The sequence below is a fragment of the Rhamphochromis longiceps genome, linkage group LG12 (genome assembly GCF_057381845.1).
Source record: "Rhamphochromis longiceps isolate RC_006_pf linkage group LG12, R_longiceps_female_GT1.1, whole genome shotgun sequence".
Classification (NCBI taxonomy): Eukaryota; Metazoa; Chordata; class Actinopteri; order Cichliformes; family Cichlidae; genus Rhamphochromis; species Rhamphochromis longiceps.
Window position 1 is genome coordinate 26,869,625 of NC_140568.1, and position 20,572 is coordinate 26,890,196.

At 41.6% G+C, this 20,572-nt stretch overlaps 2 protein-coding genes across 2 annotated transcripts; both read left to right on the top strand.

The window, feature by feature from the left end:
* Positions 1–2,576: 2,576 nt before the first annotated feature.
* On the top strand, positions 2,577–3,572 carry LOC146657418 (polyubiquitin-like). Its single transcript, XM_085425475.1, has 2 exons — positions 2,577–2,722; positions 2,816–3,572. The coding sequence occupies exon 2, from the start codon at positions 2,826–2,828 to the stop codon at positions 3,288–3,290; it is 465 nt and encodes a 154-aa protein (XP_085281601.1). The 5' UTR covers positions 2,577–2,722; positions 2,816–2,825; the 3' UTR covers positions 3,291–3,572.
* Positions 3,573–9,454: 5,882 nt separating this feature from the next.
* LOC146657419 (polyubiquitin-like) lies at positions 9,455–10,298 on the top strand. The gene has a single exon (XM_085426965.1). The coding sequence runs from the start codon at positions 9,650–9,652 to the stop codon at positions 10,157–10,159; it is 510 nt and encodes a 169-aa protein (XP_085283091.1). The 5' UTR covers positions 9,455–9,649; the 3' UTR covers positions 10,160–10,298.
* The last annotated feature ends 10,274 nt before the right edge of the window (positions 10,299–20,572 follow it).

Sequence of the window (20,572 nt, forward strand, 5' to 3'; positions counted from 1 at the left end):
GATCAGTGCCAAACATGGAATGATGCAGTGAACACAGTGTAGGGTCATGTGTTAGTGCTGGGAACAGTCATATGGTTATTGTTCATGAGTCCAACAGCAGAGGGGAAGAAATTGTTCTTATGGCGAGAGGTTCTGGTGCGAATGGACCAGAGCCTCCTGCCTGAGGGGAGCAGGTCAAACAGACTGTGTCCAGGGTGAGAAGGGTCAGCTGTGATCCGACCTGCACGCCCCAGTGTCCTGGAGGTGTACAGGTCCTGCAGAGATGGGAGTCTGCAGCCAATCACCTTCTCAGCAGAGCGCACAACACGCTGCAGTCTCTGTAGTCTCTGGCTATGCAAGTTTATTGGACATTAAACTAGTGTTCATCCTGTTAAATACAAAATATTATAATAACAATACTAATTTCACAAACTTAGAGCTTAGATTTTGGAAGACTAAGTCAGGGTCTAATGCAGGGGTGTCAAACTCAAATACACAGTGGGCCAAAATTCAAAACTGAAAAAAAGTCGTGGGCTAACGTTAATATTTACTGAAATATATTTATTCCTCCAGATATAAGAATGAATCTTTTCTTATGGACTCAAACACGTTTTGCTGAAAAACGGAATATGGAACAAGCAAAGCTTAATACCAAACAATATATATATTAGCTGTATAATACCAGTAGGCCAGCTCTAATAGTAATTTGGTATGGCTTCGCGGGCCAAATGTAATTAGGCTGCGGGCTAAATTTGGCCCACGGGCCAGAGTTTGACACCTATGGTCTAATGGAAGAGAGTCAGCAAACAGAACTTAAACCATTTAAGGAAAAACACGGAAAAATATTCTCTGATATAAACATTTAAAATTGACACATTTCCTTGCTGTCCTTTCTGAAAAATCATTTAGTCAGTGATAGACTACACATTGAAAGATCAAGAGAGATACAAACACTCAATGGGCTCCTATTCAGCTGTTCATTAACTCAAATATCTAAACAGCCAGTCACATAGCAGCAGGTCACTACATTTAAACATGATCAACATGCTTTGAGCTGATAAGAAGGAAACAGTGACTCAAACAACCCATCTTTATAACCAAGGTATGCAGAAGAACTATGAACACACAGCTCATCGAACCAGAAGGACTACAGCAGCAGAAGACCACACCGGGTCCAAGCCTGTCAGTAAAAAACAGGACACTGAGGCTATAGTTCACACGTTCACTAAAATTAGACAATATAAGACTGAGTCGCTATTTCTGCTGCAAAATTCAATACACTATAGGAATTTTACACATTTTAGTCCCTCACAGACTCTACTATATCATATATGTGATCTGACGTGTGTTCCTGCATTTATCACTGAAAGCAAAAATTTTTGAAACAATAAATTAATAACTCAAAATTAAATATTGTGGCTGATGCCCGTCTCCTTAATTCAAAGGATATATTTACTAATATCCAAGGCTCTTTATATTACACTGCTGCAGAAGTGTGGTTTAACACTGGAGTATTGTTAGCAGTATTAACATTTGCATTTATAAAAGAATTTAATCCATTAAATTGGCAAGACTATCCAAATCCTGAGTAGGAAGACTTCAGCATGTTCAGAATGCAGCAGCCAGTCCTTACATACACATTACCCAGTACTGACATCACTATAACTTCCATTTCAGCACAGAATGACTGGAAGTGAATTCACCATGAAGAGTGCTGAGGGTGCTGACATTACTGTCGTCATTGGAACAAGCTTCCCGCTGACCTGAGGTCAGTTACAACTGTGTGCGTATTCAAAAGCAGACTCAGATCAGTGTTATTTTCACAGTGTGTGTGTGTGTGTGTGTGTGTGTGTGTGTGTGTGTGTGTGTGTGTGTGTGTGTGTGTGTGTGTGTGTGTGTGTGTGTGTGTGTGTGTGCGTCCACGGCATCATAGGATGCCTATGATGTCTATGATATCTTTTATGTTAAGCACATTGACTTTATTGCTGTGACATTTGCCATATAAATAAAATTACCATTAACATTTAATTATGGAAAAATTCGATGCACCGCATTAACTAAGAACAGTTCTCTGTGCTAAGTTTCATTGAACATAGCGATAGCTCTCATAAACTCCAGTAACAATGAAGAAATCTTACAAATGTGCTGATTCTCGGTCAAGTTCTGTTGCTTGAACATTGCTGCCTCGGTGCACCTATACAGACAGAAGTTTTTTTCATTTTTAGTAATCTGCCAGTGATATAGTAATCTGCTGATAGTTAGCAATCCAGTGGTATACAGCAAAAAGGAAATGTTAATTTAAAAAATGCATATCTTTGTGTTCAAAATGAAATAAATTCATAATTTATTTCAATCTGAGAGATCTCAAAAATCGACATTTCCATATTTCTTAACCGAACACGCCCTTTGACGCACGACCGCTGCACGTGGCTTAATTTGTAAGTTGGTCGAATTGTGTTTTGTTTTGTTTTTAAGGAAGGATAGTCTCTGATCAAACCACCCCAAGCACCATAGCACTGCAGCGTGATGTTTGGAGACTAGAAACCGAAAGTTGTAACAGCAGAGATGGAAAACGAATCTTAAGTGAGTGGGCGGACGCTGATCAGCTGAGCGGGAGAGTATATAAAGAGCTGAGCTGAAACTTTCCGCTCAGCTGTTGTGTGAGCATCATTGTTTACCTGAGCACGACTGAAGACTTCAAGTTTCCGGAGAAGTTTGTTTTGCCTCAATAAGCCATCGCAAGGTAGGAAACTGAGCAAGCCTGTGAGAAATAACTGAAAAGTCTTTTATTTCCTGAGCGTTTGTATTATAAGGAACTATTTTTGTATTCTTTCAGACTAGCCAACATGGATATAACTATCACTATGGTGGGTGGGTCCCACACCGTGAGGGTGAACCCACAGGACACGGTTGGCTCTCTGAAAATAAAAATCCAGAGCATGCTGGGAGTCGACCCCCAGAGGCAGAGGCTGGTTTTCATAAACGGCCAGAAGACCCCTCTCAACGACGACTCCAAACCCATCAGCTACTACGGCTTACAGCACGGCTCCCAGGTGTCCCTGCTGGTCACCGAGCCTCCTCCGACCCAGGTGTTCCTCAGAAATGAAAAGGGACAAACGAGCACCTACGACATCAGGCTCGACGAGACTGTGAGCAACTTCAAGAACAGAGTCGAGAAAAGAGAGGGGGTGCCAGCGAGCCAGCAGAGGCTCATTCACCAAGGCCGGGAGATGCAGGGTGGCAAACTGGAGGACTACAACGTCAGAAACCACAGCACCATCGAGTTGACTTTACGTCTGAGAGGAGGCTGAGGACAATTTAACATGATTCATACACCAGGAAGCCCATGCATGTTATTTAATTTTAATGATATCGACCAATCTTGTATATTTTTTTTTAATTTATTAGTGCTTTTATTTTGAAGAAAAAAAAACATTCCTCCAGATTGCACCGTCTGTGTTCATTAACCATTCTGTGTTAAAGTTTGTGTTTAAGTCACACAAACCACTGTGTTATGGATTCTGTCATGACAAATTCATGTTAACTGCACTAAATACAAACAATAAAGTTTCTAACGGAAGTTTATGTGTCTTAACATTTCCTGTGTCTGTGTCAGCTCCGGGGGGGGGGGGGCTGTAGCTATACCGTGAAGATCACAAGACAAACGGGTCCCATTAAAAGTAGTTCTAAAATCACAGTTTCAGTGTTTATAAGAGACTCTCACTCATATATATTTCCAAGTCGAGTATTCCAAGTGTTACAACAGCAGGATGTAATGTTTCCAGTCCACTGTTGAAGTGTTAATCACAATAGTAGTCAGATTAAGCTGTTTCCTGAAGATTTGTCTTAAAATTTAATTTAACAAGAAGTTACATACTAAAATGTTTCCGTAAACTGAATATTTTACTTACTCCCATCCTGATGAAGTGCTTCGAACGACTAGTCATGCAACACATCAAGACTGTCCTGCCCCCCTCCCTGGATCCCTTCCAGTTTGCGTATCGGCCCAACCGCTCAACCGATGATGCCATCTCCACTGCACTCCACTCGACACTCACACACCTGGACAAAAATGACTCATATGTTCGAATGCTGTTCATAGATTTCAGTTCAGCATTCAACACCATAATCCCCCAACAGCTCACTCAAAAACTGGTCCAGCTGGGGCTCAACACCTCACTGTGCAACTGGCTGTTGGATTTCCTCACCGGAAGACCTCAAGCAGTACGGGTCGGCAGTAATACATCCAGCACCATCATTTTAAACACGGGGGCCCCGCAGGGATGTGTGCTGAGCCCCCTCCTCTTCACTCTGCTGACCCATGACTGCACTCCATCATACAGCTCCAACATCTTCATCAAGTTTGCGGACGACACAACGGTGGTGGGTCTCATTAGCAACAGGGATGAAACCGACTACAGAAGTGAGGTGAGACGCCTGGCCACGTGGTGTGCTGACAACAATCTCTCTCTGAATGTGGAGAAGACGAAGGAGATTGTTGTGGACTTCAGGAGAATGCACACCCAACATGCTCCTCTGACCATTGACGGAGCGTCTGTGGAGAGAGTGAGCAGCACCAAGTTCTTGGGTGTGCACATCACAGAGGATCTCTCCTGGACGTACAACACCACAGCACTGGCCAAGAAATCACAGCAGCGTCTCTTCTTTCTCCGCAAACTAAGAAGAGCAGGAGCACCAGCCCCCATCATGTACACTTTCTACAGAGGCACCATCGAGAGCATCCTGTCGAGCTGCATCACTGTGTGGTTTGGAGCCTGCAATGCATCCTGTCATAGAACCCTCCAACGCATAGTGAGAGCTGCAGAGAGGATCATTGGTGTCTCTCTCCCCTCCCTCCAGGACATTTACAGCACCCGTCTCACTAAAAAAGCCCTTTGCATAGCGGCTGATCCCACGCACCCAATGCAAAGCTTCTTCAAGCTGCTGCCGTCGGGGAGGAGACTGCGGAGTCTCCGGGCCAGGACCAGCAGGCTGAAGGACAGCTTCATCCATCAGGCTGTCAGGAAGCTTAACTCCCTCCCGATTCTGCCCCCTCTCCCCTCTCTCCTCCACGGTCCTACTGAACTCTGTCACACACACACACACACACACACTCTCTAACTCACTCACTGGCCTGCACCAGTTACCAGTCACTTTGTGGAGCATTGGACTGCCACTACCTCATAAGACTTTGTTGTTACACTATCTCTTACCGTACATTACCAAATCTCCATTTGCACTATTTGCCCATTTGCACTACTCTGCCTGGTTTGCACTCAATGTCATTTACTCATTATATTGTATATTGTATAGCTTTCTTGTTATATGTAAAAATTGTATTGTATTTATTTATTTAAATTTTACTTTTTAATTATTTTACTTGCATTTTTAATCACTCTTATATTTAAATGTTCATTTGCTATTTTATCTAGGGATTGAGAGTAACGTAGTTTCTATTCTCTGTATGTCCTGTACATGTGGCAGAATTGACAATAAAGCTGACTTTGACTTTGACTTTGATTTTAGAGTATTTGGACATTTGATATTTAGTAATCGGTAGGCCATAGAGAGAGAGAGAGAGAGAGAGAAAATATCTAATATTTAATTTCCAAGTCGAGTATTCCAAGTGTTACAACAGCAGGATGTAATGGTTCCAGTCCACTGTTTAAGTGTTAATCACAATAGTTTCTGTATGTGAAAATCATTGATCAGATTAAGCAGATTTACAATAAACATAAGTCTGTTGTATTATCTCAGTTATCTGGCTTTTATTACAGTTAGATACATTTATATACGAGATGTTTCCTGAAGATTTATCTTGGAGGATTTCAAAAAATGTGAGCAAAACTATTCTCTTCTTACTTTCTGAAAAATCACCATAAGCTGAATATTTTAGAGTATTTGGTGTTTAGTCACTGGTAGGCTACAGAGTGTGAGAAAGAGAAATATATTCAGTGGCCACATTATTAGGTACACCACTCGACTGCGCATTATTGCTCATAACGAACCAGCTAAGCACACGGCAGCAATTAGATGGAATTGAACTGAATATCTACATTTAAACCTTGTAGATCTGGTCAAGGTGGCTTCCCGAAGTTCAAAGTGAGCATTAGAATGTGGAAGAAAAGTGATTTAAGTGAGTGAGAGAGAGATACAAACACTCACTGGGCTACTGTTCAGCTGTTCATTAACTCAAATATCTAATGCAGAAGAACTATGAACACACAGCTCATCGAGCCAGAAGGACTACAGCAGCAGAAGACCACACCGGGTATCAATCATGTCTGTGAAAAACAGGACACTGAGGCTATAATTCACACATGTTCACTAAAATTAGACAATGGAAGGCTGAGTCTCTATTTCTGCTGCAACATTCAGATAGCAGAGTCAGAATTTGGTGTTAATGATATAACAACATGGATCAGTGTTTCCTTGTATGAACAGTTCAAGCTGTTACTGCTAGTTTAGTGGGAGATATTTTCTTAGCACACTTTGAGACCCTTATTACTGCATCATTTAGTCACCACAGATTAACTAATTACTGTTGCTGTCCATGTCCATCCCTTTATGACCACAGTACCAATCTTCTGTTCTGACCATTCTGTTGTGTTTCCATGTAATTCAGATCTTAAAAAGAACATTTCTGGTGTGACATCAATACAATGTAGGAATTTTACATAATTTAGTCCCCCACAGACTCTACTATATATATGTGATGTCTGTTCCTGCATATATCACTGGCAGCAAACATTGTGAAACAATAAATTAATAAGTGAAAATGAAACATTGTGGCTGATGCCAATCTCCTTAATTCAAAGGAGCTACATCAGCAATAAATTGCTAATATCTAAGGCTCTTTATATTACACTGCTGCAGAAGTGTGGTTTGACACTGGAGTATTGTTAGCAGTAGCTAGTTAACATTTGCATTTATAAAAGAATTTAATCCAATGAATTGGCAAGACTATCCAAATCCTGAGTAGGAAGACTTCAGCATGTTCAGAATGCAGCAGCCAGTCCTTACATACACATTACTGAAAGGGAATTCACCATTAAGAGTCCTGAGGGTGCTGACATTACTGTGGTCATTGGAACAAGCTTCCCGCTGACCCGAGGTCAGTTACAACTGTCTGTACATTCAAAAGTAGACTCAAATCAGTTTTATTTTCACAGTGTGTGTGTGTGTGTGTGTGTGTGTGTGTGTGTGTGTGTGTGTGTGTGTGTGTGTGTGTGTGTGTCTCAGTGCACATATACAGTCAGAAGTTTTCTCCAGTATTGAAATAATCCGCAACACATCCAGTAGAATAAAGCGAAAAGGAAATGTTCATAAATAGTTTGCATATCTTTGTGTTCAAAATTAAACAGAATCATACTTTATTTGATTCCGAGTTACCAAAAGAGAGATCTGAAAAAAAAATCGGGATTTCCATATTTCTTAACCTAACACGCCCTTTGTAGGTTGCTCGTAAACACGTGTTTTGTTTTGTTTTGTTTTGTTTATAAAGAAGGATAGTCTCTGATCAAAATACCAAAAGCACCATAGCACTGCGTGATGTTTGGACACTAGAAACCGAAAGTTATTACATCAGAGTTCAAAAACGAATCTTAAGTGAGTGGGCGGGCGCTGATCAGCTGTTGTGTGAGCATCATTGTTTACCTAAAGATTTCCGACGTTTGTTTTGCCTCGATAAGCCATCGCAAGGTAGGAAGCTGGGCGAGCCTGCGAGAAATAACAGAAAACTCTTTTTTTCGGGTGTAATTTAAAGAACTATTTTTTAATTCTTTCAGACTACAGTCAAAATGAATATAACTATCACTATGGTGGGTGAGTTCCTTAACCTGAGGGTGAACCCACAGGACACAGTTGAATCTCTGAAAATAAAAATCTACGAGAAACTGGCAGTCGACCCTCAGACTTAGTGGATAAACCTGTTTGGTCAGGTGTCAAGGGGTTGTTTTGATCAACCTCCAAACGATCATTTGACGAGCATATGACGCATATGGGGGTTTCCAAAACAGCGCCCCTACAGGTGGCAGGACGCAACTCCACGCGATTTCGTCAGATTTGAAATATATATAATTCCATATTTAAAATGTTATAGCAGCATTTTTTTGTAGTTGCTTTAGTCTTTTATTTTTTATTGTTGACAGGCAACAGAGAGAGAAACAGGAAGATAAAGACTGACTATCCAATTTACTAGGTACATCTGTTCAGCTGCTTATAAACAAAAATATCTGAACTTCCGATCACAAGCTGCATATAGGTGCATTTAAATATGTAGGTAGGGCCAGTAACGCCTGCTGAAGTTGAAACCGAACATCAGAATGGGGACGAAAGGTGATCTACGTTTGTTGCTGTTAGGTGGTATGCAGCCGAGGTGCAGGAGGTGTCAGTCCTGTCAGCTGAGAACAGGAACCTGATCATAGTTCACACAGGCTCAGCAACACTGGAGTTTTTATTGGACAACTGGTCTGAATCTCGATGTCTGCTGTGATATTCAGCCGGTAAAGTCAGGATTGGCATAAATATGAAAGCATGGCTCCAACCCGTCTAGTGTGAAGGGTTGAGAGTGGTGGTGATGTAATGGTAAGGGTTTTTTTCACTTTGAGACCCTCATTTCTACCGAGGATCATTTCGTCACCGCATTGTTGGTCACCATGACAATCCCTTATCACAGTGCACCCATCTCTGTTCTGCCCTTTCTGTTTTGTTTCCCTGTAAATCATGTCTAAAAAAGTACAGTCAACTAAAATTAGACCGATTTTTTCCTGGTAATCCTGTCAGCAGCTGTTTCCCAGCTGTTCATCCCCCACTTAGTGGATAAACCTGTTTGGTCAGGTATCAAGGGGTTGTTTTGATCAACCTCCAAACGATCATTTGACGAGCATATGACGCATATGGGGGTTTCCAAAACAGCGCCCCTACAGGTGGCAGGACGCAACTCCACATGATATCGTCAGATGGCAAATAAACAGCATTTCACTTTAAAGGGCTCTTTGCTCGGCATGCCAACGAATTTTAAACGTATTTCGTGATATCTAACGCAATTTGTTCTCCACAGAGTCCACAGTGTGATGTGTGTGCCCGCACACATAACCAACAGTATTACCTTTAAAACACAAATGAATAACTATTGTTGCCATTACTGAAGTCACTTCTTTGATTACTGAAGTCACTTCTTTGTTTCCCAGTTCAGCACAGAATTATTTTTAAAATCCTTCAGTGGTTTTGACCCCCAATACATCTATTATAGGCCTACCCAGGTGACCAGATGCCCCTCTTTATGTGGGTTTGTACAGCATTTCTATTCCTTGTCCCACTTTTTGAGACAATGTCCCGCACTTAGACTGACTCCACAGGCCAGGCATTTTTCTTAAGTCTAGATTTTGTGAAGGAAAGGCTTTTTAATTACAGCATTAGAGCCAAGTCATGCTTAGACAATAGAAACTGAAAGTTGTTATGGCAGAGAGGGAAAACGAACCTTAGGTGAGTGTGAGGGTGTGGATCAGCTGAGGCAGAGTGTATATAAAGGCTGAGCCCTTCAACTTAGCTGCTGCTCGAGCATCATTTACGTTTCCACGTTTGAAGACTTGAAGTGAAAACGTCATCACAAGGTAGGAAGCTGATAAAGAACTGAAAAGTCATTTTTCCCCAGTGTGTGTGTTTTCTAATGGACTATTTTGAATTCTTTCAGACTACAACCAACATGGATATAACTATTAACATGCTGGGTGAGTCCCACACTCTGACCGTGAACCCAGAGGACACAGTTGGCTCTCTGAAAATAAAAATCTACAAGAAACTGGAAGTCAACCCTCAGACGCAGAAACTGGTTTTCATAAACGGCCAGAAGACCCCTCTCAACGATGACTCCAAACCCATCAGCTACTACGGCTTACAGCACGGCTCCCAGGTGTCCCTGCTGGTCACCGAGCCTCCTCCACCTGCTCCCATCCAGGTGTTCCTCAGAAATGAAAAGGGACACTCCAGCACCTATGACATCAGGCTCGACGAGACTGTGAGCAACTTCAAGAACAGAGTCGAGGGGAGAGAGAGGGTGCCAGCGAGCCAGCAGAGGCTCATTCATGAAGGCCGGGAGATGCAGGGTGGCAAACTGGAGGACTACAACGTCAGAAACCACAGCACCATCTACATGTTTTTCCGTCTGAGAGGAGGCTGAGGACACTTTAACATGATTCATACACCAGAAAAAAAATGTATACTATAGAATCTTAATAAGTTTGACTAATCTTGTATTTATTTTTTTATTCACTGTTCTCATTATGTGTTGTGTAACAAGTTAGCAAATCTGTGTTTTCATTTGGCACAACGAACAACTGTAATTCATACAAATCAGCATTTTATGGACTCTGTTATGACAAATACATGTTACCTGCACTGATTACAGAGAATAAAGTTTCCAATAGAAGTTTTTCTCTCTTTGCATTTCCTGTGTCCGTGACAGCTCAAGAAGGGAGGAAGGGGGACTGTCATTCTTAAAGTTTATGAGACTCTCAGTCATATAAACTAATGTATTTTATTAGATAAATTTTAAAATATATATAATTCCAGTCAAGTATTTAAAATGTTATAGCAGCATTTTTATTTATTTATTTTTTTTTTTTTTTTGTAGTTGCTTTAGTCTTTTATTTTTTATTGTTGACAGGCAACAGAGAGAGAAACAGGAAGATAAAGACTGACTATCCAATTTACTAGGTGCATCTGTTCAGCTGCTTGTAAACAAAAATATCTGAACTTCCGATCACAAGCTGCATATAGGTGCATTTAAATATGTAGGTAGGGCCAGTAACGCCTGCTGAAGTTGAAACCGAACATCAGAATGGGGAAGAAAGGTGATCTACGTTTGTTGCTGTTAGGTGGTATGCAGCCAAGGTGCAGGAGGTGTCAGTCCTGTCAGCTGAGAACAGGAACCTGATCATAGTTCACACAGGCTCAGCAACACTGGAGTTTTTATTGGACAACTGGTCTGAATCTCGATGTCTGCTGTGATATTCAGCTGGTAAAGTCAGGATTGGCATAAATATGAAAGCATGGCTCCAACCCATCTAGTTTGAAGGGTTGAGAGTGGTGGTGATGCAATGGTAAGGTGTTTTGTTTTTTTGGGGGGGGGTTTTTTGTGCCTGTCCCGTTTGGCTCTTTTGCCATCAGAATTGTCGTCTAAAGGCAAAGAAAGATGCCCAACGGATTTACTTTACCAAATTGACCATCCCAGCCTTGCCGTAATGGTCCATTTGATTCACCTTTTATTGTTTATTTTATTTTCGCTTACTGAATACGGGACAGACTTGACTGGAGGAAAGAAGGGGAGAAAGAAAGAGGGAAAGAGAAACAGCTGAGAAGAGGGACGGGGGAGAAGGGCAAAAAACAAAAACCAACAGAATGAGCAGGAAAAAAAAAAGAAAAAAAAGAAAAAAAATGCATATATCAATCACCTGGATCACCTGCTGAGAAAGAAAAAAGAAAACAAGCAGAACAGAACAAGAGTAATAGAATAAACAACATCACAATGATATATGGGAATATGACAGTAAATACTAAATATTAAACATTATTGTGCAGCACATAAGATCAACAGAACACAGTGTGCTTTGAGGTAGGAGCCAAAAAGGGTGTAGTTTGTGGGTGTGATCACCCGTGTGTACACCTGTGAGCATGGACGCGCTTGTTTTTTTTTTTTTTTTAAAGGTTCCTTCATGTAATGATCTGCTAGAGGGTGTGGGGGGGCCACAGCCCCGTCCTCCAGGGCATGAAGCAGGTATGGAGGAGATCAAAACTCCAGACATCCAGAGGCCCCCAGAACACAAGAGACCAAGGAAGACCAACAGAGGGGCAGCCGCGCCACTGTCCCAGAAAGAGCTGAGGAGAGTCCCAGATGAGGGCTCACTCAGCAGCCACGGAGCAGAAGCCAGGGGGGGTTGCAGTGACGCGCCCGTGAGCTCCGCCGGCAGCCAGCCGTGCCTGAGTGACCGAGCCCCAGGCCAAGAGGCCGGGGGCACCCCACCTCCGAAGTGGCCCGAGCGAGCCCCAGGCTCCAGGCCCCGATAAGCGGCCGCCAAGGAGTGAGCCGGTGTGTACCTGGACGCCCACCCCCGGACACAAAGAACCACCAACGCACCGATGTCTGAGGGAGTCCGCCACTGGCAGGGGAAGTGGTGGTAGGGGGAGATAGGCCTCCAAACCTTGGAGGGCCTGAGATGTCCCCAGAGAAGTGGCGTCTGACACCCAACCTGACATATAGACACAGACATACAGGCACACACATATACAAACATCCATTCCCACCCTTTTTTTTTTCTTAGCACACTTTGAGACCCTTATTTCTACCGAGGATCATTTCGTTACCGCATTGTTGGTCATCATGACAATTCCTTATCACAGTGCACCCATCTCTGTTCTGCCCTTTCTGTTTTGTTTCCCTGTAAATCATGTCTAAAACTAAAAAAGTACAGTCAACTAAAATTAGACCGATTTTTTCCTGGTAATCCTGTCAGCAGCTGTTTCCCAGCTGTTCATCCCCCACTTAGTGGATAAACCTGTTTGGTCAGGTATCAAGGGGTTGTTTTGATCAACCTCCAAACGATCATTTGACGAGCATATGATGCATATGGGGGTTTCCAAAACAGCGCCCCTACAGGTGGCAGGACGCAACTCCACATGATATCGTCAGATGGCAAATAAACAGCATTTCACTTTAAAGGGCTCTTTGCTCGGCATGCCAACGAATTTTAAACGTATTTCGTGATATCTAACGCAATTTGTTCTCCACAGAGTCCACAGTGTGATGTGTGTGCCCACACACATAACCAACAGTATTACCTTTAAAACACAAATGAATAACTATTGTTGCCATTACTGAAGTCACTTCTTTGATTACTGAAGTCACTTCTTTGTTTCCCAGTTCAGCACAGAATTATTTTTAAAATCCTTCAGTGGTTTTGACTCCAATACATCTATTATAGGCCTACCCAGGTGACCAGATGCCCCTCTTTATGTGGGTTTGTACAGCATTTCTATTCCTTGTCCCACTTTTTAAGACAATGTCCCGCACTTAGACTGACTCGAGTCAGTCTAAGTGCGGGACGCCTGGACTGCCGTCTGTGGTCTTCAGCATGATCACAATGTGTTATTTATGTATTTTGACTGGCTTACAATGACAGGACAGTAAGCATTATCAGTGCACATGCAATAACCAAAACCGGTTGGAAAATCCCCTGGAATTAACAGCAATCGAGAATGAATTGCTTTCTTCTCTTCTGTGTTATTATGATGTGCAAAGACTAGCCATAAAAGGAGTCTTTTAGGTTGCCCCGATGAGACGATGTAATTGTTTTACTTTTATACTGGTAAAATGTGAAGGATTATTCATACCATTGTACTAGTCATTTACAGACATGCAAGAAATTAAATGCATACCCTGAACTCTTGACCCGTACACGAAGAGATATTGTTGCACTTTGCTGCCATGCTAGGGTCCACTTCTCAAAGGTCAAAGAGTTGTAAAATCATGACAAAGATGCTATGACAGATTATGTTTGTCCTGTGACTAAATATTTGAAGATGGGTCACTGAATAGTTCATTATGAAAATGTTGTGATCATATACCTTTCACAGTCACTCGACCTCAACCAAGACTATTTGGGGGAAATTTGACTGTCATAACATATAGATAATAGCTTTGTTATTGTTTCCGAATCAATTCTAGGAAACACTGAAGCTGTTGCAGAGGCATGTGTTGTACAAATACTTCAAAAACTTGTGTTTGCCACCTGCATGTACACATTGCTTCTGTGGTTCCGGTCTGTGTTGTGTTTTGTTATGGAAATTTTAACAATAACCTGCAACACACCCAGTGAGCTTGATATGAAGTGGGTTTAATAAACACATTGCAATGTGGAGAGAGCATCCCAGTGAAACACTAGGATCATCCCACTATCTGTTTAACGTCTCCCATTACAATGGCCTCACTGTGTTAACATTCCACATGCATGTAAACTGGTGATGGGAGTGCTCGTAAAGTGAGAAAGTGATATTACTATAACTAATGTGATATGATTAAACATGTGATTAATACAAGAGAAAAGAAATTTGCCTCCACAGTTTCTATACAGTTTTGTCTTCTGAGCCTGTTGGCAGAGAATGCTATTTGTGTGCAACTTAATAAAAACATATCAAACATATTTCTCTTTCAATAGATTTTATTTATTTATACTTGCATGTTTTGTCAGTGCCCTTACGATTATTGTGGTGCTGATTCAAAGAAGACCAGTAAGTCTAAGGCAGATTAAAGCCCAACTTAGGCATTCATTAAGTGAATCCACAACTCACTGTTACTATAACACAGGACACTTTATTAAAGTGGATGAAACAGGAATACAGGAAAACAGCACTGCAGGGCAGTCAATCAGTGAACTTGATTATGAATCCAATGCGAGGGGCTTTACATAATCAACTGTGTACAAAAAGTCAATAGTGCCTGTCAGGTATGCTGGAATCATACACGTTACCAACAACAGTATCATTGTGAATGTTACACACTTAAAGAAAGTTTACGATGAGCAGCATTTACTGACAATAGCCATACACAGGTAAATGTGTAGTAAATGGTAGTGCAGTAAATCTGCCTAGTACGATATTAAATACACGATACACTTACGACTTCATATATGTCACATCGTTTGTAACGAGCCACGGAAAGCACCACCGGGCACTGCAGACGTGAAGGCGCGTGGATACCGTCTGTGCCTGAGTGAAGGCAGCGACTCGGTTGAGCAGCTCCTGTGGAGGTTTGGTGAAGACCATACTTCTCACCCGGCCTGCTGACGATGTGCAGGGGCATCTGGATTTATAACACGAATTGCTAGTGTCGCCGTCATCAGGTGTAGCCATTTGAAAACACTAGAAATGGGCGTAATGCATTAGATGCTGGCTACCGCGCAGCTAACATTTACCCTAAAGTAGGGCTGCTCGATTATGGCAAAAATGATAATCACGATTATTTTCACTGAAATTGAGATCTCGATTATTTGACGATATTTATTTAACCCTTTAAGACCTACCATAGAACCAAGTCCGCCAGAGCTTATATTATTTTTTTTACATGCTGTAGTGCCATTTTTGGGAGCATTTCAAGTTGCTATACATCAATACAACTGTTATAGGCCATGTTTTAATAATATGTCTGCATTAAGTCCATAGTAATTACATTAATTGCAAAAAAGTGCAATAGACTACAAAAAAATTGAAAATCGTTTTTGTTTTTTTTACATATATTTCTGCTTGGGGAAATTTAAGAGGCTTATCCTTCAAAACTTTAAATACAAAAAAGTTGCAAAAAATAGTTTACAACAACAGGAAATTTATTTTGAGTGTCTTCATAGTTTTATTTTAGAGATACAGCAATTTTTATATACTGCAGGAAAAACAAAAAACAATCCTATGATGCAAATTTGCAAAGAAAACAGCAGGTGCATCAAAATAAACTATTTCCAGCAGTGCAATTCGAGTTCTAAGCATCCCAGAAACTATTCAGAAAAGTCAAACGTGACTTATAAAAACACCAGTATAGGCTTTTAAGGCCTACAAGTAAAAACCTACATTTTCCGAGAAAATGATGTCATTTCCGGTTTCGGACAGGAAATGGCGGACATGCGACAGTTTTCGCTGATGTCTGTTTCAATGTGGGAAGTGTTACGCAAAGCGTGTTTCTGAAATATTATGTTTTTGTTCCTGCAAGCGCTTTTTATGCAATTTTTGCAAAGCTTTATGTGGAAGGAAACCGTGACCGAGGACAAGCTGATGGCATAAGATGTAAGTACAACTCCTCCAGTTTCATATGCAAAACAAATTATTGCGCTAGCTTACACGGCTCGGTTCTACAGGGATTTAAAGGGTTAACAATAACAATGTATTGAATAATGACTTTAAAAAATAATATAAAATAGTGTGCAAATACTGATAACAGTGCAAATGTTTGCAATATAAAAAATAAATGAAAAATGTAAACATCTATGTTTCGTGAACTTTGCAGTGTTGCTCTGTGGTGCAGCTATGACACCATAGCAAAGTTTACACACTATGTCTACTTGATCCACGTCTGACTTCGCAAACCCATAATGTTTCCACACCACTGACGTTTTTTTTTTACCTCTCTTTTCAACCAACGGCAGTCACTCTCCTCTCCAAACAACTTCTGCTTAGCTTTCCGAGCTTCCCTCGGGTCCTCCTAATTGTTGTGATGCGTGTTCGAAATGCAGAGAGGTGCGCTCGATTTGCCACACGGAGCAGCGCGAGAGTAAAGGGAGGGGCTAATAATCGGCTCAGTCATTTTTAATGATCGTTGAAAGCCCAGATCGTAATCGTGATTAAAATTCCATTAATTGAGCAGCCCTACCCTAAAGTAAGAGTTGAATGAACTATTCAGCCTCGTGTAATTTCAGCTAAGTCCAGGAGCATCTTAGAGTCTATAATTTACCCTAAACATAAAAGAAATGCAAGTTTCCATAAAAAAATAGCGGACTTACCGGCTGCTTTGCTGTCCCGGTACATGTTGTTGTTGTGGTGACGAAACTTCCGTCGACTGACGATTGGTAGTCTAAAGTGGGATTCAGCGCTCCTATTGGGCCAGACTCTGAGAATGCAATAGAATACAAATACATTAAAAAAAATACCATCACAGGTCACAAGAGTAGGAACACAAAAATTGTCAAAGGAAATCTATGACGTTCATCTCTTCATCATTTATTAAATGAATTAATTTTAATTCAGCCAGAAAGGAAAACAAAATCATGAGCCTGAGGAAAACTTTAAACTTTATGCACAATACTCATGGAGTGGTGTGAACGTAAACCAAACAGCCAACAGGCGGTATCTACTACGTGAAAAATGGCGCCATCTTGTGGCCCCTTTCTGTCACTATAATTCATTCAAGGCTTTGTGGGAAATGCTTCACCTGTGTAGATAACAGCAATGTTATGTTTGTCCATACTGCCTCCTGTTTCTGCTGTTACGGAGAGTTCCAGCAGGTGTCGCTGTGGTTCTCTCTAGGGGTTATGTGTACTTCCTGTTACGAGTGTACGGACGTTCATGTTGGCTGCTAATAAACCCCTGGCATACAGTTACAGCGGACTGATTATTAGTTTCAGTCACCGGCGACATTTTTTCATCAGCAGAACGTTGACCGTCACCACAATGAACCGAATTTGATGACGTCACAAAAGTCAGATCGAAGCATAACCAATCAAAATCTTGACTTTGATCTCTGAAAATCCTCAAATAGCCGTTAGTTCGCAGTGTTCCTCACAGCAATCAGTTGCGATTAGTTCACATTTGCTCCGTGTTTTTAAACGGTTTGCTAAAGCGATTTAAACTCTTTTTCAAGGACATTTTAAAAGTTCTATACCAATCAGCTAAAGTTTGACAGCTGTACCGACCAGTTTCCTCCAGTCTATTAAAGCAGACTGTTTTCAAAAAATGGATAGAGGCGGCTCACAAAACCTTGACGATGGTGAACAAAACCATGTTGGTGTAGGGCTAGCAGTCGATGAGCTGGTTTTGGAATGGCTGCAACAGAGAAATCTTATAGCAGTTCACATGATGTTCCCCTGGCTTGAAATCGATCAGTTGCTTGGTGTAGTTGATAATCAACTGCCACAACAAGAGGAGGCAGTTGATGTTCCAGTAGGAGGCATCGAAATAAATCCTCCCCAGGAAATAGCAGGACCCTGGGAAAATAATAGAGCAGAGATGGGAGTAGCCGATAACATTGAAAGAAATCTACCCCAACAAATAGAACGACCCTTGGTCATTAATGGAGCAGAGATGGGAGTAGGAGATAACAGAGAAAGAAATCCACCCCAACAAATAGAACAACCATTGGTCATTCATTTAGCAGAGATGGGAGCAGGAGATTACAGAGAAAGAAATCCACCTCTAGAAATAGAACGACCCTTGTACAATAATGGAGCAGAAGAAGATCCAATGGACGAAATGAGGTGGTGGTGGGAAGATGAGGGATCTGAGAGCGACACTGAAAGTGTTCCTGATAGTGACACAGATGACAGTGATGACGATGGAGACAATGGCCAGGATGCTCCTGTGCTATTGCCCCCCAACCCAGTACCAGGCGGTTCGAGGAGGAGACCAAGAGAGGAGGAGGAGGAGGATGAAGAAGAAGAAGATGGGAGAGCTAGAAAAATGTCTAAACACTGAATTTTGAGCTGAGCTGGACAGTCAGTGTTGCACCCATCTTTCAAAGCTACATGTGTCCTACATTGTGTTTCTTTCTGCAGAGGAGCTTGCATCTAATAAAAGCAGCAGGAACAAACACAGGAAACAAATAAAAAGGAAAAAGTGAAAAACTGTAAAGCAGAAAAGGAGGAAACAGAGACTCAACGAAGGAAGATAAATAACAGAAAGAAAAGAAGAAAATGTCATGCCTGTGTGAAGGCAGGCAGGCACCCAAGAGCAGGACTCACAGAGACAAACGTGGAGTCAAAACACCCGTCTTTATAGGGAGTTTGCCAATTGAACAGAAAACTAACTAAACTGGGGAAGCAACAGACAGGAAACCGGGCAAACAGAACAAACAGAGTAGAATGAAGAACGACGCAACGACGAGCAGGGGAAGACTCAGACACTAAATACAAGAGGTGAACAGGACTGAAAGGAAACAGCTGGGAGACACGGCTGACACTGATTACACAGACGAGACAGGGAGAGCACAAAACTGAACACACTGACATAAGACACAGACCTTCAAAATAAAACAGGAAATGCACAGACTGGACTCAGAGACACAGTAACAGACAGAGAACAGAAGGAACACATGGGCAGAAACCAAACAGAGGGAACACAGAACCCAATGTCCTACATGTAACATGCTCAGAGACTGAATCTCGGCTGGCCCCCTCTGACCCACGGACTTAGTTTCCTGCCACCAGGGACCTGTTTACTAGACTTCCCCTTTACCACCTGTGACCCAGTATGATACAAGTGGAAAGCAACATATGTGTCTCATATCACTGGTACCTTGTTAGATGGGGATGATTGTGGTCTCACTGGTCGCAGACATGGAGGGAGTGGTCCTATTGGTTGGCTCCCACATTAGGAAGGCGGGGTTGGGGCCTTCCTATCACCATTGTGCTAACGTAATTATACAATAGCATTTACAACACCACCATCTTCAAATAGAAAAACACATTATGGAATGCTATCAGTTGTGTATTGGCCTCCCCAAACCCTGGACCTCAACATTAGTGAATAGTAGGATCATCTTGACAGAGAAGGGAAGGAAAGGCAGCCAACATCCAAAGAAGAGCTTTGAATGCATGTCTTTATCCTGTCTTCCTTCTCACCCCAACCGGTCGCAGCAGATGACCGCCCCTCCCTGAGCCTGGTTCTGCCAGAGGTTTTCTTCCTGTTAAAAGGGAGTTTTTCCTTCCCGCTGTCGCCAAAGTGCTTGCTCATAGGGGATCATATGATTGTTGGGTTTTTCTCTGTATCTATTATTCTACGATCTACTGTACAATATAAAGTGCTGTGAGGCGACTGTTGTTGTGATTTGGTGCAATATAAATAAAATTGAATTGAATTGAATTGAATTGAATTGAATTGAATTGAATGTCCTTCAAGAAGCCTGGAGAACTTTTCCTGAAGACTACTTTCGCTATAATAAAAACAAAATTTCAGAATTAAAGCAAAAGTAATGACTAGTTTGGGTGTTGTAGTCCTTTAATAATCAAGGAAAAGTAGTAAATCCACAATTTTAAAAAATGCTTTTATTATAAATAATCCTGGTGTGGATTACACACAAACCAATGTTTTACAGGCAGAACATTGCTCATCTGAGTTTTTACAGACCCAGAGTGAAATTCACACAAGTTCAGCTTTCATCACCTGATGAATGCACCACTGAAGCAGACCCACTCTGCTCTGTCTTTGAAGATTCACCATGAGAAATTGGCATTCCTTGCTCTAACTGTCCACAATATGAAAGTCACAGGAAAAACCGACATGTCTTTTTTTTTTTTTATGTTTGTTTGTTTGTTTTAACCCACTGTGGTGCCACTTAAAATCCCTGTGTTTGAACAGTACACTTCAATTCTGCTTTAACAGCAATCGTTGATGTGCAGGGAAACATCAGGGTTAGCAAACTCACAACGCGAGTCTTCTTTCTCTGGGCCACATGTGTAATATTTATGTTTTTGTCCATCGAGCCACTCCATAGAGCTTCACCGCAAGTCATGTTTAATTGCAGCAGAGAATAAACACCAGCCTCCCGACCAGCTGCAAAACAGAAACATAAACACGTGGACAAAATGCATAAATTTGCTGTAATGTAAGTTAATAAAGTAAGTTACATACCGCAAAAGCCTATAGCTCCTCCAGTCACACAACCACTGTACACAGCGTTCTTCCAGTCAGATATGCCTCTGTGCTGTAAGTGAAAGACAGTTATTACAAAACACTTTCAGTTATCACACAGAAAGTGTTTTGTTTTTCATCTGCATGGCAGGAGGTAGTAATGGCAGATAATCAATTAATCATTAATCAGCATATATCTGTAACAGTATTC